Source organism: Cicer arietinum, chromosome 6 (genome assembly GCF_000331145.2).
Source record: "Cicer arietinum cultivar CDC Frontier isolate Library 1 chromosome 6, Cicar.CDCFrontier_v2.0, whole genome shotgun sequence".
NCBI lineage: Eukaryota > Viridiplantae > Streptophyta > Magnoliopsida > Fabales > Fabaceae > Cicer > Cicer arietinum.
In genome coordinates this window covers 62,533,826-62,560,226 of record NC_021165.2, presented here as the reverse complement: position 1 = coordinate 62,560,226, position 26,401 = coordinate 62,533,826, and the positions used below count along the sequence as shown (strand labels likewise).

The 26,401-nt window shown below is 28.5% G+C and overlaps 1 protein-coding gene and 1 long non-coding RNA gene across 3 annotated transcripts; both read left to right on the top strand.

The window, feature by feature from the left end:
* The first annotated feature begins 1,532 nt into the window (after positions 1-1,532).
* On the top strand, positions 1,533-3,599 carry LOC140920892 (uncharacterized). Its single transcript, XR_012163517.1, has 3 exons — positions 1,533-1,734; positions 3,058-3,144; positions 3,233-3,599. It is a non-coding gene; the product is annotated as an uncharacterized lncRNA (long non-coding RNA).
* Positions 3,600-4,390: 791 nt separating this feature from the next.
* On the top strand, positions 4,391-6,079 carry LOC101490415 (uncharacterized). 2 transcript variants are annotated; one of them, XR_012163424.1, is made up of 3 exons: positions 4,391-4,548; positions 4,632-4,926; positions 5,627-6,079. XR_012163424.1 is itself a non-coding variant. In XM_004506204.4 (3 exons), exons 1-3 carry the CDS (start codon positions 4,511-4,513, stop codon positions 5,805-5,807), a joined length of 510 nt encoding a protein of 169 aa, XP_004506261.4. In that variant the 5' UTR covers positions 4,391-4,510; the 3' UTR covers positions 5,808-6,079. The 2 variants fall into 2 exon arrangements, 1 of the variants encoding a protein (XP_004506261.4); XM_004506204.4 differs by having other exon boundaries at positions 4,632-4,922.
* The last annotated feature ends 20,322 nt before the right edge of the window (positions 6,080-26,401 follow it).

The following is a 26,401-nucleotide window of genomic DNA, read 5'->3' as shown; positions in this document are numbered from 1 at the left end:
TCATAGGGAAGTTTTCAAAATGAAATAATTAGCCACCAGCAAAAAAATTCATCTGTGGTTACAAAAGGTATGGATAGTTGAATCACAAACATATTTGATAATTAAACATATTGGATAATTGACATATTCGATAATTTGTTAAAACCAGGTATGGTTTATGATATTTTTAAAATTCATCTATAAACTATTTCTGGTTATTAGACAATTAGTTTCGTGATGTATAGTTGGTTATTATGTTAGTCTAATACACTGTCTTGATTCTTGAAAGTTAGCAAAAATACTTTTTTTTTTAAATAAAATTTTGTTATCTAATAAAAATAAATTAAATAAGTTGGTTATTACATTAATAGTTTTGGACATTTTATATGAACGATGGATACAAATTAAACTCTTTAAATATTATTATTTTGTTATATCTTATAAAGTAAAGATTTACCTAATGTGGTATGTGGACGGATATGTTTTGACTTAGTTGTTGTAATTTGAATTTTCAAATTATTTATAAATCAAAGAAATTATCAAATCCAAGTACTACTTCCACACTAGCAACAATATGGATGATATAATTGATCATAATTCCATTCCCATGATGCCAATATTTTCAACAATGCCTAATCAATCTTTAGAGTCCTTTCAACAATCTCATTTTCATTATCCAAATTCAATAAATATAGATCCAATTGATGTCGAGTTGTCAACATACTCAGATTACAATGCTTTAGCCAATAGAAATGAAGCTTTTCCATATTGGACTTCAAATAAACACTGGTATATGTTTATTTTAAATATTAACTTATATTTTATTTTGTTTTAATTTTTACCGTAAATTTTCGTGTGAATTGAGTCTATATATGCATGATGACAATTTAGTTAAAATAGAGAGCAATCAATTTGTTAAATTTGATAATAATGAAAAATAATTTAAATCTAATTTGAAATTCAGAAACAAAATCTGTTTTTTCAATTAAAATTCTATTTTTATAATTAAAGTAAATAGTTATTTCAATTCTGTTTTTTAAACTATAATAAAAATAATAATTAAAAGAATTAAAAAATCTTTTTTCAATAAAAAATTTAAAATAATAAAATTTAAATCAGTATTTTAAAACAATAAATAACAGTATTATTATGAAAACTTAGTTTTTTATTAAAAAAATATACTTTCAAATAAATATAATAGTATTTTCTTAAAAATGTATTTTAAAATAAATAATTGTAATTTATTCAATTGGATATATGAATGATAATTGAATTGACACCCTTAGATAAGATTTTCTTAAAAATAGTAAAAGGTTAGAGTTATGATATTTGATTCAGCAATGCTACATAGTACAATAGCATTTTTTTACAAATAAATTAACAAAGCTAAAATTTTAAGCTGAGGAAATACTATTTGTCCATTAAGGTAGTGTGTTGAAATAGTCGAACCAATTAAAGAATGACACATATATCGTCTTGTCTTTCGTTTATGTTTTTTATCGTAATGATAAACATTTTATTATTTGAATTTCTAGTACTAAGCACCTCAATTTCATGTCTTCTTAATACTATTATTCTCTCTGTACCTCATTTTCTTATCTTCTCTTCATTGACCACTTTATTACTTTATTCATATCTTTTGGTTGTAACTTATAATCCATCAAATAGGCCAGAAGTAACAGAACCAACTTTCATGGCAGTTGAAACTCCACATCTCATGAATAATCTCTCCATTTCAAACATACTAATAAATAGGTAAATACACTCATTCATTCTTTTATTTATTTTCATATATCTTTGTTTTCTTACATTTTACTTTGTTTCTACATAGAAATTAATCTCTCTATTCTAAAGGAACACCAATTAACTTATATTTTATATTATTTTACTTTTCAGCATAAATTTTCATGCGAATGAGTCAATATATACATGATGATAATTTAGTATAAAGAGAGAAATAGATTCATAAAATATATTTCTTTTTTATTTTAATAATTTTCAATATTGAATTTTTGGATGGATCTAACATAAACCTCTCAAAAAAGAGTCAAACGGTGGACCCTTATATATTTCATTTATATAGGAATTTTATAATTAAAAAAAATAGAGTAAATATTTTATTAAAATTTGTGAGATAAACTTTTATTGCGATGGTCGACAGCAGAGCTCCGACGACCAGTGATCACCGGCCACCAGCCATTTAAATTATTATTGTAAAAATAATAAAAAATAGTTTAAATTCTAGTTTTAAATTTAGAAGAAGGAAAAATATGTTTTTTGTAATAAAATTGTGTTTTCTAATAATAATAAATAATTATTTAAATTCTATTTTGTAAAACATAATAAAATAATGATTAAAAATTATGATTTTTTTAAAAATAATTTAAAAGAATTAAAAAAAATTAAATAGTTTTAAACAAAAACACAGTTTTTTTATTAAAAAATTTACTTTTCAAATAAATTTAAGAATTAATTTTTATTGGTTAATAGTGTAAACAAATCTATACAGTTGACAATTTATGATCAATCATGTGAGTGATTTATAAGAAGATATAGGAAAAGTAAAGTATTATAAACGATTAAACGGTTGAAGTCGATTGATAGTATTAAAAATCTTTGCGCTAGTCATATATATAAATTAAATTTTAAATACAAGAGTATTTCCTTAAGGATTTAATTTATATTCATTTTTAGTTTTAAGAGTTTTACATTGTTATCCGATCATAACCATAAGATCAATAGAGATCTTTGACTTTTACCAATAATATATTTTAAAGTCATTATTTTTAATAATTGTAATGTGCTAACAATATAAAACATTTTACATTAACAATTTATAATAATTAAATAATTATAATCCATTATAGATGAAAGATAAATGAATTGTCAACCTTAAATAATATTTTCTTAAATAAATAAATAAAAACAAAAGTAAAGGGATAGAGTTATGATATTTGATTGCTATTATTCTATCTTGCTAATACTATTATTCTCTCTACATTATTTTCTTAACTTCTCTTTATTGACCCATTTATTAATTTATTCGTATTATTTTGTTTGAACTTGTAATCCATCAAGCAAGCAAGAAGAACCATCATTGACCATGGCAGTTGAATCTCCCCACCAAATGAATGATCTCTTATCTTCACACATACTAACCAATGGGTAAATTCATTCATTATATTCATTCATTTCATTCTTTTCCTTGATTCCTCTGTGTATTTTACATTTTACTTTGTTAATTTTTGCATAGAAATGATCAAATATCTCAAGTACCACTTCCATACTACAACAACATGAAGAATATAATTGATCCAAACTTCATTCCCATGATGTCTACGTCTTCAACGAGGCTTACTCAATCTTTACCACCCTTTCAACAATCTCATTTTAGTTATCTAAATTCAATAAACCTAGACTCAAATGATGTCGAGTTTCCAACATACTCAGCTCATAATGCTAATTTAGCCAATAAAAACAAAGCTTCTCCACTCAAAAAGGAGAAAAAAAAATTTAAACATTGGACCGAAAATGAACACAGGTATATTTTTTTTTTTGTTAAATTATCTTATATTTCATTTTGTTTTAATTTATAAGTGTAATTTTTCACGTGAATTGAGTTTATATATGCATGATGATAATTTAGTTAAAAGAGAGAGCAATAGATTTGTTAATTTTTTTTCTTATATTTTTCTATTTTAAAATTTAAAAGAGTAAAATCTGTTCTTGTTATAAAATTATGTTTTCTAATAAAAATAAATAATTATATAAGTTACTATTTAAAATTATGTTTTTTAACACATAATAAAAATAATGATTAAAGTAATTAAAAATTCTTTTTTTCAAAAAAAAATTTAAAATAAGTTAAAACTATTTTTTAAATATTTTTAAAATAAAATACAGTTTTTTATTATAAAAATACTTTTCAAATAAATATAAAAGTTTAATTTACATGCTCTAGTAGTGTAAAATAATTAATACAGTAGGTAAATTATGACCAATTAGTTATGACAATAGTAAAATATTAATAGTGATTTAACAATTGTAATCGATTGATAGTGTTAAAAATATTTGCACTAGTAATGTATATAAACTAAATTCTAAATATAAGAGTGTTTTCTTAAGGATCTAATTAATATACATTTTTAGTGAAAAAGTTTTTATATTGTCATTCAATCACATCCGTTAGATCAATAGATATATTTAAGCTTTACCAGCATTATATTAAACGTCATCAATTTGAAAGATTGTGATGTGCTAAGAGTGTAATTGTATATCAATTAAATAATTATAATAAATTGGATCGTAAAGATGAAAGATAATGAATTGTCGACCTTAGGTAAGATTTTCTTTAAAAAAAAAAAGGAAAAATAAAATGATAAAGTAATGAGGTTTGACTCCCAAGCTACCCCAATTGCATGCCTTATTAATAAGATTATTTTCTCTCTATTCAATTTTTTTTTTTGTTTTAACTTTTAATCCATCAAGCAAGCAAGAAGAACCAACATTGGCAATTGAAACTCACCACCAAATGAATAATCTCTTAACTTCACACATACTAATCAATAGGTAAATACATTCATTTATTATATTCATTCCTTTCTTTCTTCTCTCTCTCTCTATTTTACGTTTTACTTTGTCAATTTTTGTAGAGAAATGATCAAACGCCCCAAGTACCACTTCCACACTACCAACAACATGGATGATATAATTGATCCTAACTCCATTCACACGATGCATATGTCTTCATCAAGGCCTAATCAATCTTTATCACCCTTTCAACAATCTCATTTCAATTATCCAAATTCAATAAACAGAAATCCAATTGATGTCGAGTTTCCAACATGCTCAGACTATAATGCTAATTTAGCCAATCAGAATAAAGCTTCTCCACCCAAAAAGGAGAAAAAGAAAGTGAAACATTGGACCGAAGAGGAACATGAGTATGTATGTATTTGGAAAATAATCTTATATTTTATTTTGCTTTAATTTACTAACGTAAATTTTCACGTCAATTGAGTCTATATATGCATGATGAGAATTTAGTTGAAAGAGAGAAATATATTTGTTAAATTTATTTCTTTTCTATTTTAATAATTTTCAATATAGAATTTTGAGTATGTCTATCATGAGCTTCTTAAAAAATAGTCTAACAATAGTCCCTTACTATTTTTTTTAAAATATACAGTTTATAATAATTAAAATTAGAGAGTATATATTTTATTAAAATTTGTGAGTTACACCTTTGGACTAGAATCCATACATTTTTTGTTTTCTATTAGGTCCAAGAGTGGACCCATGTCATCTTTAGCCTGAACCTTTCAAAATGGATCTAAGGGCAGAGCCGTACAATTTTAGCAAAAATGAATTTTATATAAAAATAAAAAAAATGTAAGGTTCATTTAAAAGGTGTATATTTAAAAAGTATTCTCATTTTTTAACTCCGGTGAAGTAGTTTTATTTACGATATGATGGACTAATAAAGTTTTAATGCTTTTGTTCATGAACTAAAGTTTAGATCCTAGTGCCTAGTCATCAAATTGAACTAAAGAAAAAGTCAAATTTTATTCCATTTAATAAGTAGATTAATCATATATATATATATTTATCTATAAAAATTTGACTGTTGTCTTGTAATTTTTTATAGGTTATTTCTACAAGGACTCCGACTGTATAATAAAGGAGAATGGAAGAATATTGCAAAACATGTTGGTACAAGAACTTCAACTCAAGTTGCTAGTCATGCTCAAAAACACTTCAATCGCCAAACTCTTACGCCCGAAAAGAGAAAAAGAAAAAGCATCTATGATATGACCTTAGGGGAATAAGATTGTCACCCTATTCTCTTAAAGAAGGACATTCCAACTCCTCCTCCTCCAAATGCTGAAATACAACAAAATGACAGTGAAGTTACAACTAGAATTACAAAAAAAACCTAACAAAAGTTGTATGTAGTCCAAGTTCAAAACACATCAAACAATAGACATTAAAGGATAGAATGATACTAATACCCTTTATGATTCAAATAACATTGATGTAATACTACACAAATATTACACCGTTCAATTATTTTGTAATGTGTTAGTTTGACCTTATTTTGTAACGTGTATGATGGTCTTATTTTATAACGTGGCCTTATTTCAAATATGAACCTAGTTTTAATGGTTTTATAGGTTATGATAATATTATACATTAATAGAAAAATGGGTCACTAGTTATCCAAAAGAGCACATGGGCCTTGGTTTTAAAAGTTTGAGAGTTCTAAAAAGGTATAACAGCTAACATGAATAGAATGTGAGTTTAGATTATGCGTTCCAGATATAATTGTGTGAAAAATATTGGTGTACACTTGTATGGATGTCAATGCTGGACCTTGAAGAAAATTAGGGGAAGTCATAATTTTAAAATTTTAGTTCATAAAATAATTAAATATAATATTTTATTGTGTATTAAAATTTTAGTTTAAAAATTTATAATGTAAATGTACAATTTTTTTACAAAAATAGTCAAAAGATGTGGAATCAAATCGAGAAGTTGCACAAGTTTGAAAAAGATAGAGTTATGAATAATTTATTAATTTAATTTGTTTTGTGAAGAGGAAAAAATTGAGAATCTCAGTTTGGTTGAACTTTTATAATTTCTCATAAAATTAGAATCAAATGGATGAAGAAAATGTTTATTTGGTTTTATTTGAACAAGTTGACACAAGTACATACACTTTTTTTCATGACACCTAGATAAACTACAATGAGAAAAGTAATATATAATAATTAAAAAATACATGTTTTTTAAGATACCACTAATATAGTATTCAATAAAATATGATGGTTTCATTAGATAGACACCGATTGTTGATTTTAAATGATATGAAACCATACTTAAATTAATAGAGGTTAAGTTTATTTGATTAAGTTAAGTTCAAAATAAAACACTTAAAATAATTAGTTTCAATTAAAATATTGAATCTGTTGAATTATTGGTTTGATTTTTATATCATAGATGTAAGTCACACCACATAACTAGCATTTAGATTGAAAGAAGTTCTTTATTTTTTATTAGATTTTTATTTGTAATTTTACAATGCTAAATCAAGTTATAATTTTTAAATTACAATTACAATCAATTTATAACCAAAAATAAAGCCAAAAATAAATTACAATAAAAATCAAATCAGGTCAAGGCAGACCAGAAAGCAACGAATCATATAAAAAAAAACTCTATAAATACATCTTTTTTTTTTTACAAAGAGGGGGAGACATTTTTTGGGAGGAGGAAAAATCTGAGATTAATACTGATAAAAAACACATAAAAAAGGAAGAGAAGAAGAAACAGGAGGCATCACCGTCGTTCTAACTTCCACCGCACACCACCGTTTTTGTCTTCACCAGTATCTGAAAAGGCATGTATCTTCTCATTATCTTCACATTTACAGCTTTTCGAACTTTATATTACTAGATTGAAAGCTAAAACTGTTTTATTTGAAAGATGGAATTTTACTTTATATTACTAGAGTTTTGTTTCAATCACTTATTTACTTAAAAGCTATTTTGAAAGATTTTACATTTGAATATGTTTTTCTATTAAAATGTTTATTTATTTAATAGATCATATTACAAGTCCATGTATTTTTTTTTACCATTTTGTGTGTGTTTACTACTGACTTTATTTTGCAGAATTATTTAAACTTATTTCATATTTAACATCAATTTTTTTTAAAAAGCAAAGAATATTTATAATCGAATTTTAAAAGATTAATTAGATGTGACATCTTTTAATCTTTGAGTTGTTAGGACACAAGTGGTACAACTTGATAGTCCTAAAACTCTCTTTATTTATTTATTTATTCATTTATTTATCTTAATGAACTAATCTAAAATCGATTTATTTATTAGATGTAACTTTTTTTATCTTCGAGTTATTAAAACACAAGTTGTACTACTTGGTGGTTTTGAAACTCAATTTAAAAATCGAGAACAATAAAATATTTTTAGAGGATTAAATTAGATGTGACATCTTCTTTATTCCTTGAGTTTTGGGACACAAGTTGCACAACCTGATTCGTCTTAAAACTCGTATTTTAAAGTATTTATTCAAATTAAACTATTTTATTTTTTCTATTTTGTCAAAACATTTTTTTATCACAAAACAAATTTTCTTTAAAACACACTCAACACATAAACATTTTCTACATCAAGAACTACGTAGCTTTGATTTCTCCATCGCACCGGGAGATACGTAGGAGCAAGATCACATTCTTGTCAAGCACATAAATAAAAATTTCTTTTTTTGTCCTTTATTTGTTAAGTACATATTTATTTCAAAATCATATTTTAAGTATAGTAATAATTGTTATTCATATTTAATAATAAAGAAAAATAAATATACTTAAGTTAATATTAATTTTGCACAATTAATTATAGGTAACCGTATTTTAACGGATGTCGTAGGGTGCTAATACCTTCCCTACGCATAATCGACTCCCGAACTCAAAATTTGGTTTCAAAGACCATATTTTTTTTATTTTTACTATTTTAAGGGTTTCCCAATATTTTCCCTATTTTGAAATAAATTTTGGTGGCGACTCCATTGAATTCGAGAAATACTCGAAATTTTAGGCCGCGACAACACCTATATAAACTACAATGAGAAAAGTAATATATAATAATTAAAAAATACATAATATAGTATTAAATAAAATATGATGGTTTCGTTAGATACCGATTGTTGATTTTAAATGATACGAAACCATACTTAAATTAATAGAGGTTAAGTTTATTTGATTAAGTTAAGTTTAAAATAAAACACTTAAAATAATTAGTTTCAATTAAAATATTGAATCTCTTGAATTATTGGTTTGATTTTTATATCATAGATGTAATGTAAGTCACATCACATAACTAGCATTTAGATTGAAAGAAGTTCTTTATTTTTTATTAGATTTTTATTTGTAATTTTTGTATAGGTTATTTAAATTTTTTTTTTTGGGATTTTGTGATAGCCAAAGTCACTATTATTAGTCTCAACAAACCTCCATCTATGATGGGTGTATACATGTTGAGAAATGAAGAGGTAAAGATAGTAAAAAAAATTAATATGATAAATATAATATATTAATGATTTGATAGGGGTGTATGTGTATCATCAACAACAAATCAATATTCAAATATTACAAAAAAAAAACTTTAAGGTAATTGATATATGGGCTACCGATGACTGATCCAAGATCCTAACCCAATGGTGTAAAATTATTTAATATTTTTATAAATGTATGTAGAGATAAAAATATAAATTTTTATATATAAAGAAATAAATATTTGAATTATTTAATATTTTTTACCAATAGAGTTATATAATATTTATTTATAGAATATTTTTATATGTTATATCCTGTAAATATCATCATATTAACTATCCTATTCGTTTTAGATGATTTTTGTTACCGATAAATATATATAATTATGAACCATCATATTTCACATGTTTCTGTTAAGCTCAGCTGAAAAATGTTAAAAATTCTCTTGAAAATCACAGTTTCGATTCTTGAATCTATTATCACATTATGTGGGAATATTGACTTTAATCTTAATCTTAATAAAAAATTATAAATTTCCGCACTAGCGTTGAATTTGGAGAGAGAAGAGAGGTCTTGCATTTAATTCACGAAAAGAGAAAGGATGTGCGGTGTGAGCAACTTTAATTAGGAGTGAGGATTGGTTGGTGCAGCTTTTACTTACATTACAACCAAGATGGTAATGCATTAATCAATAATTCATATTATTCATTTTATTTTATAAGATGAATTAGTTACTTTAAAAGAGTTTTATCAATATAATTCATTACTCATATTTAAACTCAAGACTCTAAGCAAACCTCTTTTAGCATTTAGAAAGCTATTAAAATATCTTGGCGTGACTTAACCCCAAATATATCATGGTTCATTGGTAATGGGAATAGGTAGAGATTTTGGAAAGACATTTGAATTTCTACTCTCATTACTCACTACTAGCGTTATGAAGCATGATTGAAATAAAACAAAAAAATTAATAATTAAGAAAATTATTGAACTTAAAAATGTTAGTACAAAAAATATATATGATATACAGTTAAGGTACAAGACATTTTTATTTAATGTTCTTAAGCTGAAAATAAAGTGACACCAACCATCCAAATTCTATCTTCTAGATGGTGTCTAATTGGAAGGGTATGGATAGCATTATAGGAACTTTTGGAAGCTTGCTCGCTCATGTTGACTTTCTCACAAATGTTGAAAGAACTGGATATGAGGTAAAGAAAATGTGTATTGTTTCAAGTACACAATTTTCATCAAAGCAAAGTCAAAACACAAACATGATATCTCTTCAATTCAGAGACAGCTAATGTTATGTTGTTGTCTGTGTCCATTTTTAATGTCGGTTACATAAAATCGGCTCCGTTGTTTTGGCTGCATTCGAGTTAACAAAATTTGCTTTTTCTTTTTTAAAGTTAAGAAACTCCTTGATAACCGAGTTTAAAAACTCGTTTGGTTCACTATTTATTTATTTATTTACAAATTCGGTCCATTATTTTCATTAAAAATGTGCTTAAAAACAACCCAAAATCCTTTTCATTTTCTTTTTCCATTTATATTCTCCATTACTATAGTTTTAAAAGGATATTGGTTGTATAAAAATATTTGAATACACCAAATATCATATTATTATATTTTATATTCTGAATATTTTGGTAATGAAAAAAATTAAAAAAAAAATTAAATTGAGAAAATTTCAACTCATATCTTTCGAGGTAATGGTTAGTGGAGATGGAAAAATGTATGCGCCCGCGGATGTCCTTTCAAATTCGTCTTGATTTAGGTGGAGAAAATATGTTTTGATTGGATGTACATGTGGGTGTGGGTATATAGTTTTCCCGAAAATAAAATTCGGGAATAGAGACGGATTTTTGGATGTCGATATCCACCTCGCACCCGAACCCACTCTAATAATAATATTATTGTAATTTTTATATTATATATATATATATATATATATATATATATATATTGAATACACTTAATATTTTTTTAAATATTAAAAATTATAATCTCTTCTCTATAGAAGATATATTTTAATCTTATTCTTGACCAATAATAATTATTTTATTATATTAATTATAATAAATATGATTTTTAAATTTAAAATTTTATATATATGAATGGATGCAAGTGTAAACTGAAAAACTCAACTCCATTACAGACAGAGATGAAAACTTAAATTTCACATCCACTAATAAATAAAAGCGGATGTAAATTTTTCTCGATTAATTAAGTGTGGGGTTGGCAAAATGAATAGATTGAATGAATTTAAATTTGAATAATAATTGATAAATCAAAATAATCTATTTACGATCCACTATAAAAGTTGTTTAAAGAAATTCAATCGATTGCCTCCACTAAAAATAAAATCACTCAATTATTATCATATTTTCACTGGATAGATATCTATCCAATCCATTTAATTACCTTTTTCTGCCATTTTAATAAATTTATTATAATATTTTTTATTATTCTTAAAAATAATAATATTTATTATTTTAAAAAATATATCTTCTTTTAATAGAAAAACTATGTTTTTTTATTTTAAATTTTTTTTTTGATATTATTTTACAAAAATCAGATTTCTTAAAAAAAATTGATATTATATTAAAAAAATTATTATTATCTTTAAATCCTAATTCAACTACATATTACCGATAATATTTAAATTGGATATCATGTTTGAGTTAGAATATGAGATCTTTGTGTAGTGAGTTTTTGGTAGTATTTATCATCTCATCTATAAAAAAAATTATCTTTTATAATAAAAGATATTTTTTTTGTACTTTATTAAAATTAAAAATAAAAGTAATAAATTATATTATTCATAGATAGTTTATTTTTTAAATTATATGTTTTTAGCGGCACTACAGTGGAGTTCTGGAGATCCACGTCGGAGATCTGGTTGCCGACGACCACAAGCCACCATTGATATTATTCATTATTAATTAAATTAATAATAAATAAATTATATTATTTAAATTTAAAATTTTATTTCAAAATAAATTACTTATTTTAATTAAAAACTGATTTTTGAAATACAAATAAAATTCAATTTTTCAATGATTACATAAATATACCCAAAAAATATAATAAAAAGTATTTTAATTATGTTGAATATTTTAACATTCTTTTCATGTATTTTATTTTTTATTTTAACCTTCTTTTAAGAATTTTTTTTACCAAACACTCTTTGTTATTGTTTTCTTTTTTCTTTTTATAAAAAAAAATCATTTTTAATTGAAGTTTTACATCTATCTGCTTTGGGGGTTGGTGAATTAAAATATTGTTAAAAGTGGTACTCAATTAAGAAGTCTAACTGTTTTGGTAGTTAAATTAGTTAGTTGTAACTATTTGTAACTACTTTAGTTAGTTAGTTTGTTACTCTAAAACTAAAACTAACTGTATATAAAAGCAAGACTTACAAAACAGAGGGAGATATATATAGAAAGCAAGCTGCATATAGAAATTCTATCATTGTAAATATTTTTATCTCATAATTAGTGATAATTCAAGTCGGATCCAGTCCCCCCAAACGTAGGAGTTTGATCTCTGAACTGAGTTAACAAGTGTGTGTGTTTATTTTAGCATTACAAGTTCTAAATTCTGCTTAAAACTGATCATTCTCCGCTTCAGTAAAAAACGAAGAACATTCTTGACATTGATCTTATCAATCTCCGTTTTTTGTTTCAATCATGTTGCGTTTTTCTAGACAAACCCAAGAACAATCTTGGTATAATTACTCATTGATCTCCGTTTTTCACAACAACTGGTATCAAGAGCACGAGAGTATTTGACTCAAAGGAAAGATGACATCAACAAAGTATGTACTTGAAAAATTCGATGGGAAGAATGATTTTGGGTTATGGCGTCTCAAGATAAAAGTGTTGCTGGTTCATCAAGGTTTGGTATGAGCACTGGGTGGAGAGAAATACATGGCATCCACACTACCGAAAAAGGAGAAGAAGGATATCGTGGACAAGGCTCATAGTACTTTAATGTTGAGTCTTGGAGGCAAGGTTCTGAGGGAAGTGTCAAAGGAGACCTCTGCTGCAGGTATTTGGCTCAAATTAGAATCTTTATACATGACAAAGTATTAAAATTGGATGATGAGGATCATACCCTATTGTTGATAAATTCATTACCAAGCTCTCTTGAAAACCTGTGTGATACACTTCTGTATAGTAGATATTATTTGTCATTAGAAGAAATACAAACTGCACTAATCTCCAAAGAATTGAAGAGGAAGTCAGATGGGAAAGAAGAAAACAGTAGTGATGGATTGTTTGTCAAGGCTAAGGCAATGAAGAATAATCAAAAACAGAAGAATAAGTTCAAGAATAAAGAAAATGACAAGTCTAGAATGAGATGTTTCATATGCAAGAAAGAGGGGCATTTCAAGAAAGAATGCCCAAATTGGAAAGGAATGAAATGATCAAATAATGATGATGATTATGGAAATGCATCTATAGCTTATGAAGGATATGAAAGCACATAAGTTCTTATGGAAAATTCAATTGAAATCATGGATGATGACTGGGTGCTTGACTCAAGATGTTCATTTCACATGACCTCAAATAGAGATTGGTTTCTTGACTATAAAGAAACTGATGGAGGCAAGGTGGTTATGGGGAACAAACCATCCAACAAGGTAGTTGAAATTGATTCAATCAAGCTGAAGCTGGAAGATGGAACTATGAGGATTTTGTCAAAGGTAAGACATGTTCCAAAACTGAAGAGGAACTTAATTTCTCTAGGAATGTTAGAAGAAGTTGGATGTTCATACAAAGCAAAGAAATGCACTCTAAAAGTCATAAAAGGATCATTGGTAATCATGAAGGGAACAAGGGATCATGAAATCTACCTTTTAAATGGTCAAGCAGTGAATGTAATGGCAGTAGTGGCAATACAAGCATCAAGTAAAGTCAGCATGTGGTATCAAAGACTGGGACATGTAAGTCTAAAGGGGATGCAAGTTCTGGACAGACAAGGAATGCTAGGTGGGGACAAGATTAGTGATCTTGAATTTTGTGAGCATTGCGTATATGAAAAGATGCATAGGGTCAAGTTCTCTATAGGGAAACATTGTTCAAAAGGAATTTTGGAATATGTTCACAGTGATCTATGAGGCCCTGCAAGGATTGCTTCACATGGAGGTAACAAGTATTTCATTACATTTCTTGATGATTATAGTAGAAAAGTATGAATTTACTTGTTGTAAAGTAAGGATGAAGCATTTAAAACCTTTAAAAATGGAAGTCTATGGTTGAAAATAGGACTGAAAGCAGGATTAAAACTCTAAGGAGAGATAATGGTCTTGAATTCTATAGTGAGGAATTCACTAGTTTTTGCAAAGCTCATGGTGTAAACAAACATAGGACTGTAAGAAGCACACCTCATCAAAATGGACTAGCTGAAAGGATGAATAGAACCTTGTTTGGAAGAATGAGATGCATTATGTCGAATGCAGGGATGCCTGCACAGTTTTGGGGAGAAGTTGTCCATACAACTTGTTATTTGATAAATTTGAGTCCTTCTACTGCAATTGAACTCAAAACCCCTCAAGAGATGTGGACAGGGCATGTTGCAAACTACAATCATCTAAAAGTATTTGGATGTGTTGCATACTACCATGTAAATGAAGGGAAGCTAGCCCTTCGAGCCAAGAAAGGGTATTTTGTTAGATATCCAATTGGTGTGAAAGGTTATAGGATGTGGTGTCTTGAAAGTAGGAAATGTATGATCAGTAATGATATTAAGTTTTATGAGGTTGAGCTATACAAGTCTATAAACAATGCTGCGAATACAGGTCTACATAAAATTGAAGATGAGAGGTTTGATCTTGAGGTAGAGAAACATGGAGAAAAACATATAACGTTCTTGGAACAACAGCATACTCAATAAGACAGAACTGAGAGGTTTGATCTAGAGGTGAAGAAAGTTGCAGAAAAACGAAGAACGTTCTTAACTTCAACCACATAAAATGAGAAAGATCAACATAAGTCAAGAACCTTCTTGACTTCAGAATAACAATAGTCTCAGCAAGACAAGATTGATGCAAACCCAATAGGTCATGCTATGTTTCCAGAACATGAATCAGATGATTATAACCTCATCAAGGATAGAGGAAGAAGAACATCAAAACCCACTCAAAGATATGGCTATGTATACATGATCAGCTATGCATTACATGTTGCGGAAGAGATTATACAAGAAGATCCCAGGAATTACAATGAAGCTGTCAAGTATCAAGACAAAGACAAATGAATTTTAGCTATGATTGAAAAGCTGAGATCACTGGAGAAAAAAAACACTTGGAAACTCATACCTAAGCCAGCAAACTCCACAATTGTAGGCAACAAGTGGATCTTCAAGGGGAATGAGGGAATTCCAGGAGTTAAACCACCCAGGTTCAAAGCCAGGCTAGTAGTAAAGGGATCCACTCAAAGGGAAAGTGTAGACTAAAATGAAATTGTTTCTCCTATAGTCAAGCATGCATCTATAAGGATAATTCTAGCCATGGTAGCACACTTTGACATGGAATTTGAGCAAATGGATGTCAAAACAACATTTCTCCATGGTGATCTAAATGAAATAATTTTAATGCAACAACCAAATGGCTATAAGACTCAAGGAACAGAGGATTGGGTCTGTTTGCTAAAGAGATCTCTCTATTGGCTAAAACAATCACCAAGGCACTAGTATTTGAGATTCGATTCATTTATGCTCAGTCAAAGGTATGCTAGAAGCAATTTTGATAGATGTTTGTATTATAAACAAGTATCATCAGCCTCAGACATTTACTTGCTGCTATATGTTGATGGCATGCTAATAACATCTAAAAGTATGAAAGAAATAGAAAAACTGAAGGGCTAACTGAAGAAAGAATTCGAGATGAAGGACTTGAGGACAACAAAGAGGATCCTATGAATGGAAATCATCATAATTAGACAACAAAGAAAATTGATAATTTTCCAAGAGAGCTACATTGCAAAGGTTCTAAATAGATTCAATATGTGTGAATCAAATGCAATGAGCTCTCCACTAGCAGCTCATTTCAAGCTTTCTTCAGCCATGTCACCAAACACAAATCTGGAAGCAGAAGACATGAAGACTATACCATATGCAAGTGCCATAAGGAGTATCATGTATGCTATAGTTTGCTCAAGGCCAGACATTACTCATGTTGTAAGTGTCACGAACAGGTTTATGGGAAACCCAGAGATGAGTCATTGGCAAGTTGTCAAATGGATTCTAAGTTACCTAAAAGGAACTCAAAGCATGTGTTTGGAATACAACAAAAGTTCAAAAACATCAAAACTAGTCCAAGAATTTGTAGACTATGATTTTGCTGGAGATTTATATAGAAGAAGATCTCTTACCGGATATGTGTTCACAATGTTTAACAACACAATCAGTTGGAAAGATAATCTTCAACGCATAGTGACATTATCAACAACAGAAGCAAAATATGTTGCTATTGCTGAAGCTGTGAAAGAAGGAATTTGGCTGAAAGGATTGATCACTGAACTTAATGTTAAAAAAGAGTCGGTTTGTATAAATTGTGACAGCCAAAGTGCCATTCATTTGAGTAAAAATCAAATGTATCATGGAAGAACCAAACATACAGACATCAGGTTGCATTTCATCAGGGATGTCATTGAAATGAGTGAGATAAATGTGGCAAAGCTGCACACAAGTGACAACCCAGCTGCCATGTTTACAAAACCTATCACACTTAGCAAGTTCAGGCACTATTTGAATTTGCTTAATATCAATCCCATACACCGATATTGAGAACTAAGAGGATCTGATTTGAAGAATCACAAGCTGAAGCTTTTCATTTAGTACCAAGGTGGAGAATTGTTAAAAGTGATACTCAATTAAGAAGCCAAACTGTTTTGGGTAGTTAAATTAGTTAGTTGTAACTACTTGTAACTACTTTAGTTAGTTAGTTTGTTACTCCAAAACTGAAAACTCACTGTATATAAAAGCAAAGCTTACAAGACAGAGAAAGATATATATAGAAAGCAAGCTGCAAATTTTCTAAGAGACGAAAATCTGGCAACATATAGAAATTCTATCATTGTAAACATTTTTATCTCATAACTAGTGATAATTCAAGTCGGATCCAGTTCCCCGACGTAGGAGTTAATCTCAGAATTGGGTTAACAAGTGTGTGTGTGTGTGTTCATTTTAGTATTACAAGTTCTAAATTCTGCTTAAAATTGATCAAACTCCGTTTCAGTCAAAAACAGAGAACGTTCTTGACACTGATCTGATCAATCTTCGTTTTCTGTTTCAATTATTATGCGTTTTTTCTGGACAAAACCAAGAATAATCTTGGTTTAATTACTCATTGATCTCCGTTTTTCACAAAAAATAGCAAATCTTGCCTTCCCATTTTGTGGATATGCATGATGTTCTAAAAGTGGATTTGTGGTTTTCAGAGTAGGTTCTGGTAATTTGCTCATCGATCCTTATTCATAGCTTACGCACAACCAGGTTTTAGAGACGGTGGTAGTAGCGATAAAGCACCTTGCTTTGTTAGAGAACACTATGACTTCTGGAAGATACACATGCAGACATATCTTAAGGCACAAGGAGATAATATTTGGGATGCAGTAGAAAATGGCCCTTATGTCCCAAAAACAGTCATCGACAACAAAAAGAAAATAAAGATAAAAGTTTCATGGACAAATGATGACAAAAGGAAAGTGGTGTTTGATAAAAAGGCCAAAAACATGTTATAATCGACACTTGGAATGGATGAATTCTTCTGTGTGTCTCATTGCAAAACTGGCAAAGAAATATGGGGTACTCTTGAAGTAACTCATGAAGGAACATTTGAGGTAAAACGTTCTAAACTCAATACATTATCTCAAGAATATGAACTATTTCGAGTGCAGTCCAGAGAATCTATTCTGGACTTGCAGAAAAGATTTTCTCATTTGACCAACCACTTGACGGCGCTTGACAAGATCTTCACTAATGATGAATTGAACCCTAATGTTCTAAGATCATTAACAAGGGCTTGACAATCTAAAGTAGCAGTAATTTCTAAAAAGAAAAGTCTATCAAAGATGTGTTTTTCTGCATTTTTTGGAAAACTTCAAGAACATGAAATTGCACTTCGAAGGCTAGAAAAGAATGAAATTTAAGAAAAGATGCCAAAGAACATTGCCTTAAAGGCATAGTCAAAACAACAAATCGATGATGAGAATCCAGATGAAGATGAGAACATCACCTTCCTAGTAAAGAAATTTGGCAAGTTCCTTTAAAACAATAAAACTTTTAAGAAAAGGAAAACTTTCAGGAATAAGGATGTCTCCACTACATATCAAAACTTCACTTGTTTTTAGTGTGGTAAGCAAGGACACATAAAAGCGGAATGTCAAAAGATTGTCAAGATAAGAGCTCTCGAGAAGAAAGAATTCAAAAAGGCCTATATAGCATGGGAGGACAATGAAATCAGATCATCATTTGATTCAAAAAGTGACGAATGTGCAAATGGTTCTTTGATGGCATCACACCAATCTGATGAAGAAGAAGAAGAGGTTAGTAACAAAGATTCTTCTCATAATGATGATGCTAATAATGAACTACTTATTGAGTACAATGATGCTCAAGAAGCAATAAAAGAATTACTTATGGAATATAAAATTTTGTGCAAAACAATATCAACTCAGAAGAAACAAATTTCATCTTTTAAAGAGAAAATTGACACTATGAAAAAAGACTTTAAAAAATTAAAGCAGAATTCTACATGTAATAAATGTGACTCTCTTTCTTTTAAAACTGTCCAACTAAATAGAGTCATTGAAATATATGAAAAGGGACAAATTAGATTAGAAAACATTCTTAATATGCAAAGATATTCCAATGACAATAGTGGTCTTGGTTATTGAAAGTTTGATAAACCAAATATTAGTAAAACCATCTTTGTTAAAACAAGTGATCAATCCAACAAATAGAAAGTTATAGTTATACAAAATAATCATCATTGTTCTAGGAAGAATGTTGTTCAAAAGAAACCTCTTATGCCTAAATATAGGAGTAAAAATATTCTGATATGTTTTTATTGTGGTCTAAATGGCCACACACTTAATGCTTGTCATTTTAAAAAATTTGGTGTTCCAAATGGGCATTATGTGTGGGTCAAGAATGATACTAATACTCAAGGATCCAAAACACTTTGGGTACCTAACAAATCATAATATTGTTTTGTAGGAATGCATACAAAGCACCTCTAATATTTGGATAGCGGATGTTCAAAACACATGACCGATGACAAAATAAATTTTTCAGCTATAACTCTTGAATCAAAAGGCTATGTGATATATGGAGATAACAACAAGGGTAAAATTTGGAGCATTGGAAAGGTTGGTGCAGCCCCATCTTCTTCAATTGAATATGTGACAAGGGTAACAAAATAATCTTCAACAAAGATGAATGCATTATTCAAAATAAGATATCAAATGAAATCAAGTTTGTTGGTAAGCGTTTTAAAAATATTTTTGTAATTAATCTTGATGATTTATCCATTTCAATATCACTTCAATTGATACATATGAACTTGTTTGGTTCATCAAGAACTAAAAGTCTTTGTGGAAATTCATATGGACTAGTAATTGTTGATGATTTCTCAAGGTTCACTTGGACCTTATTTTTGACAAATAAAAATAAAGCTTTTAAAGCATTTAAAAGTTATGCCAAACTAGTCTAAAATTAACAAGCAACCAAAATGGTATCAATAAGAAGTGATCATGAATGAGAATTTCAAAATGCATCTTTTGTAGAATATTGTGAAGAAAATGGAATCTTCCATAACTTTTCTGCACCAAGAACAACTCAACAAAATGGAGTTGTTGAGAGAAAGAATATATCATTCTTAGAACTTGCAAAGACCATGCTAAGCGACTCAAGTTTACCAAAATAAGTTTGGACAGATGCTGTAAGTACAACTTGTTATGTATCCAACCGAGTAATAATTCGATCAATCCTAAAGAAGACTCCATATGAACTCTATAAAGGTAGAAAGCGAAACATCTCTCACTTTCACATATTTAGGTGTAAATGCTTTGTGCTGAATAATGGTAAGGAAAATCTTGGAAAATTCGATGAGAAAGCCATAAAGGTACCTTTACTGGTAGAAGAATAAAAGAACTTTGTTAGTAGAAGAATCTATGCATGTATCATTTGATGAATCTAACACATTGAAAGATGATACAAATGTCTCTTATGATGATGATGATGATTTTATAAGTGATTATATAAGCAAAGACAATCAAGTTGATCAGTCAATTTAAGAGAATGAAGTTAGTATTGAGCAGCAAGATCAACATAATGATTTCTTAAAAAATGGAGAACTCATCGAGATCACCCCAATTGACAACATTATATGTGATATCAACAAAGGAGTTACTATAAGGCTCAAACTCCAAAATGCTTGTTTGAATATGGCTTTTGTTTCTCAAATAGAACCTTCAAAGGTAGTTGAAGCACTTAAGGACGATCAATTGATACTTTTCATCCAAGAAGAACCAAACCAATTTGAAAGAAACAAAGTATGGGAACTTGTTCCTAATCATGGAAATAAACACATCATTGACACCAAATGGGTGTTTAAGAATAAACTAGATGAAAATGATATAGTTGTTCGAAATAAGGCAAAGTTGGTTGCTCAATGATACAACAAAGAAGAAGGGATCGACTTTCATGAAACATTGGAACAATAGTGCTTTTCTCAATGGCTACATTAATGAGGAAGTATATGTCAAACAGCCACCCGGTTGTGAAGACTTCAAGAATCCTTCACATGTCTTCAAATTAAAGAAAACCCTTTCTGGTCTGAAACAAGCTCCAAGAGCTTGATATGATAAGCTAAGTAACTTTCTATGTGAATGAGGATTTGAAAAGGGTAAAGTTTATAAGACATTATTCATTAAAAGAACTAATGATCACATTTTACTTGTTCAAATCTACGTTAACGATATCATATTTGGATTAACCAATAATAAAATATGTGAAGAATTCTCATTAATGATGCAAGGAGAATTTGAAATGTCTATGATGGGTAAGTTACATTTTTTCCTTGGACTTCACATCAAGCAACTCAAAAATGGCATTTTCATCAATCAAGCAAAGTACTGTAAGGAATTGTTAAAGATTTGAAATGGACAACAATAAAGAAAGTGCAACTCCTATGGGCTCCGAAACCTATGTAGATAAAGATGAAACTGATAAATCAATAAATATATCAAAATATCAAGGTATAATTGGTTCTATTTTATATCTAACGATCAACCGACCAGATATTATGTTCAGTGTCTGTTTATGTGCAAGGTTTCAAGCAGGTCCTAAGGAATCACATTTTGTAGCAGTAAAGTGAATAATGAAATATTTGAAAGGAACAACCAATGTTGGCTTATGGTATGCAATCTAGTTGGTTATTCTGATTCTGACTATACAAAATGTAAAACAGATCAAAAAGCACAAGCGACACTTGCCATATCTTAGTGTCATGGTCATGTAAAAAGTAAGCATGTGTAGCTTTAAGCACTACTAAAGCATAATACATAGCAACAGAAAGTTGTTGTGCACAGATTTTATGGCTCAAGTAGCAGTTATGTGACTATGGACTTGATCTCGAATGCATCCCCCTAATATGTGACAATAACATTGTTATCTATTCTCAAAGAACCCAATCATACATTCTCGAACCAAACATATTGACATACACCATCACTTGATGCGTGATCATGTTCTCAAGGGAAATATTGAAGTTACATTTGTTGATACACATAATCAACTAGCAGATATCTTCACAAAGCCATTGCCTAAAGATTCATTCTATAAGATACAAAGAGAACTTGACATTCTAAATGAAAATGATCTCTAATCCAATATATTGATACTTTGTAAGTCACTTCTCTTCAAAATCTAGAATATTAATTTAATAAGTTAATAGAATTAAATCTTTGTGTATGAATATGTACTTTCTCAACATGATTATGTGTTTCAAATATTGTCTTTAAGTGAAAATTTGCCTTAAAAATTAAATTTTTTCTTCTCGTAGTCGGATACACATAGTATGTATTCGAATACATGTTTCCATAAAACTCTATATTCGACTACAACCGGTGTGTAGCCGAATACAGATTCGAATTTTCCCCATATATAAGCGTTTTCACATGTTTTAGGTTATTTGTTTAAAACTCAGTAACCGAATACACATCTTCCTCCACTTCCCATACACCAAAACTTCATCCAATCTTACTTGCAAACCTTACCAAATCTATCCAATATCATCAATTCCATCTAAGATTACTCCCAATTCAACTTCAAACCCCAAATCCCCATATTTTTCCCCAAAATCTGAAAACTTCGTCTTCTTCAACCTTCATTATGGATGCACGAAAAACGAAGTTCCCGAACCAAGTATGCTGCAGTGGGTCCTTCAAAAAGGAAGGTTAAGAATGACAATGTTGTCGATCTGTCAAGATTACTTCACTCACCAGAAGAAACCAACTGCTTTCACACTTACTACTCGAATAAAAAGTTGATAACTCTGAAATACGGTACACTTGATTCCTTCTCAGTCTTTAAATTTCTTGAGCTACTTAGGACGCAATATTTGGAGGCATTCATTAGCTATAATGGCCCAATCTATGTTGATTTAGTAAGGGTATTTTACTGCAACCTTAATAAGGAAAGGTTTAAGTTGGTATCTCAAGTGAAAGGTAAATACATTGAGTTAGAAACTCGAACAATTGGAGAAATTCTACAGCTACCTTTTGAAGGTCAGAAACTTAGGTCTGGCAATTTATGTGAGTGGGAAAATGTGACCAAATATGATGCTTATGTATCATTGTGTCATTTTGACAAAAACACCATGGAAAGAAAACGGACACGGGTTGATTCTGAATTTGCTAGACAATGGTATGTTGTTGGCAATTTGATCGTTGAAAAGAGGTTGCTGCATTATTTCCTCAGTTACATTTTGGTTCTGGAGGCAGGGAATTATTCACAAATGACTGAATTTGAGCTTCAGATTATGTACTTTATGATAGAAGGAACTGATCTCAATTGGCCATATTTTGTCCAGTTTGTTCTGTTTGCTTCCAAGAATGCCATCGGTTTGTCTTATGCTAACGAGATCACCAGGATCTTGGATCATTTTCAAGTGGACTTTTCTGGTGAAGTAATGTATACACCAACAAAGGACAATGTGTTGGCCTTGAATGTACTCCCAAGTATGAAGATTGTGTGGAGCAAGCAACTTCAGGCTTATGTCCACAAAGGCGATCTTGGCCAAACATCTACGGCTGCCCAGGATGAAGAAGACGCAGAAGAAACGACATCGGATGACGATCACGTTTCAAATCGCATAGTCATAGACAAACTCAACTCCCTGCAAACCTTCATCACATAACATTTTCAGACTATGGACACCTCCATCAACAACATATTCCAAACCATAAAGACCACAATTTCCCAAAACTGTTGCCCAATTTTTCAATGATTACATGAATATACCCAAATATATAATAAAAAGTTTTTTAATTATGTTGAATATTTTAACATTCTTTTCATGAATCTAATTTTTTTATTTTAACCTTCTTTTAAGAATTTTTACCAAACACTCTTTGTTATTATTTCCGTTTTTTTTAAATAAATAAAAAATCCATTTTTAATTAAAGTTTTACATCTATCTGCTATGGGGGCTGATGAATAAAAATAGCAAATCTTTCATTCCCATTATGTAGATATGCATGTTGTTCTAAAAGTGGATTTGTGGTTTTCATCTCTATTTCTGTGAGTAGATATTTGGTTTTCATCCACCATATATACTTGTGATTTCTACAGAACAAGTACACGAGGCTTTTAGAATATCAATTTCACAAGTCTACTAATTATTGGCTTCAGTCCACTTGTTGTGATTATAGGTGTCAAATTTACAAGTCAATTAAATATTGGTCTCAAGCCACATGTTGGAGGGATCAAAAAATTTGATAGTTAAAAATGCCTCAAAAAATAAAGCTCAAAAAACTAAAAAATCCCTAAAATTTTGTGGATTTAGAGGACCTAAAGACCTAATTTTTTTTAAAAAAAACAAATCGTTATTTTTTAAAAAGAATTTCAATAATATTTTTTTGATTTTTTTTTTCTGAAAATAAGTTTTTTTCTCAATTTTTCATATAAGAAATTTCGACTTTTTTTTTTATAAAAAATTATTTATAATTATTTTTTATTCGAAAAAAATAATACTTTTTATTTTTTTAAGAAATTTTTTCGAGAAAAATAAATTTCAAAAATGTTTTTAAGAAAAAAAAAATCTCAATTAACAAAATGTTGGGTTGATGAGTCCCATCACTTAAGTCCACAAAAAATAATAAAATAATTAAACAGGGTTTTAAAAAATTTATTATTGAGTTGATATGATAATTGAACAGGGTTAATAAAATAATTCAAGATCTATGAAATTTGATATGAATCATTATGTTACATGTTGATTTCATGCAATCACATCAATAGTCAAAAAACCCTAATAACAATGGAGAAGCATAAAGAAAGAAAGAATGTGAGAAGGAGAAAGGAGACTAAGGTTCAATAGAATGCAAACTTGATATAAAAGACCTAATATTAATCCTTAATTGTAGGAAGTCATAAGGTCATTTGGTGGTTTGGTGGAGTTGGAATGACAATGAAGTCATGAATTCAACTTCTTCCTCTAGCAAAATTAATAATTACTTACTTATTAGAGATGTAAAATTCATAATAATTTAGTTACTTTAGTTATGTGTAAGTTACAAGTTAGTTACTCTAGTTAGAAATTAGTTGTCTTAATTTGAGTATATAAACTTCATTATATCTATTATTAATATCATCTTTCTCATTTCATCAATACATAAATTATCTTTATTTTCTTCTATTTCATGCTTAATATCAATATTTTCCATATTTTATTATGGTTTCAGAGAGATAATTTTTTTTCGCAACTCTATCTCTAATTTTTGTTGAGAAAATTTTCATAGAAACTTAATTGATTTATCTTGTCTTTTCTATTTGATTCTTGAACAATTTGTTCATTTTCTTCTCTTTTCATCTTAAATTTTAAGTTAGAATCATCTCATTATGATGATTAAAAAAAAAACATAAAACAATGGGTAATAAAGGCAACATGTTTGTCAATAAAACTTTACCAAGACTAAGACTTCTTCAGTATTTTGATATCAATCTTATTTCAACATCAACAACTTCTATCAAGTAAGAAAAAAATGGAGTCAAATGCATTTGTTGAAGATTTATCAATAACACCAACAACATTTGGTATCAAAGTTCTTTCTTATTTAGCTAAATTGACATTCAAAAAAATGCAAGTAATGATCTTGCATGGAAGTATAGAGTTTAGATTCAACACTTACCAACAACAACAAAAAGTAAGATTGTTCTTGTTTCTAAAAAAAAATTATAATTGGATTCTCTCATTTAGAAGTCTTAGGAGTTGCACTTGAGATTTTGTTTTTAAAAAAAAAAAATAAGAGAAGATCTTATATAGAAATGTAGATTCGATTCAACACCTACTACAATAAAAAGGGAAGAAACAAAGTTACATTAAAGTCTTTTATGTTCTTATTTCAAGCGAAGAATAAATCTTTCAAAAAAAACTTAGCCGATTTATTTCCAACATTTCAAAATCATTTGGTCGATGTATTTCAACATGTCTCATTGTATTTCTTTATTTTATTACCAACATTTGTGTTATTGGTTCCAAACTAAAAGTATTGCGAACACATTCTAGCTTGCGAGAGGATATATTAGAAATGTAATATTGATTATAAGTTAGTTATTTTAATTAAGTATTAATTAGTTACTCTAATTATAAATTAATTGTTCTAATTTGAGTTTATAAACTTCATTATACGTACTATTTTAATCATTTTCTCATTTCATCAATATATAAATTATTTCTATTTCATATTTAATATCAATATTTTACATATTGTTAATACTATTAAAAAAATATAGACATCATACAAAACCATAATAAAATAATAATAATAAATCTTAAGAGATGTTTTAAGATTATAAACCAATTTTAAAACATATTTTTTAATATTCAATTTTTTTTTCAAAAGAAAAACATAACGAGAGATTATAAAGATAAAATGATGACGTATTTTTTTTATCATAACAATAAAATGCTTGCGTATATATTGCTAAGCATTGTGAGACAGCTATGCTTGTCCATTTTTATGGGATATATTAAATTCGAGGACTAATTCAAAAGGGGAATTAATTGGACAATAGAGTTGCCTATATCCAATATAACGCAACCGAAAATGTTTT

Coding starts and splice junctions, on each gene's coding strand:
- LOC101490415 (XM_004506204.4), top strand. CDS start 4,511: ATGAATAATCTCTTAACTTCACACATACTAATCAATAG. Junction 4,549..4,631: donor TCACACATACTAATCAATAG/GTAAATACATTC, acceptor CAATTTTTGTAG/AGAAATGATCAAACGCCCCA. Junction 4,923..5,626: donor TGGACCGAAGAGGAACATGA/GTATGTATGTAT, acceptor AATTTTTTATAG/GTTATTTCTACAAGGACTCC.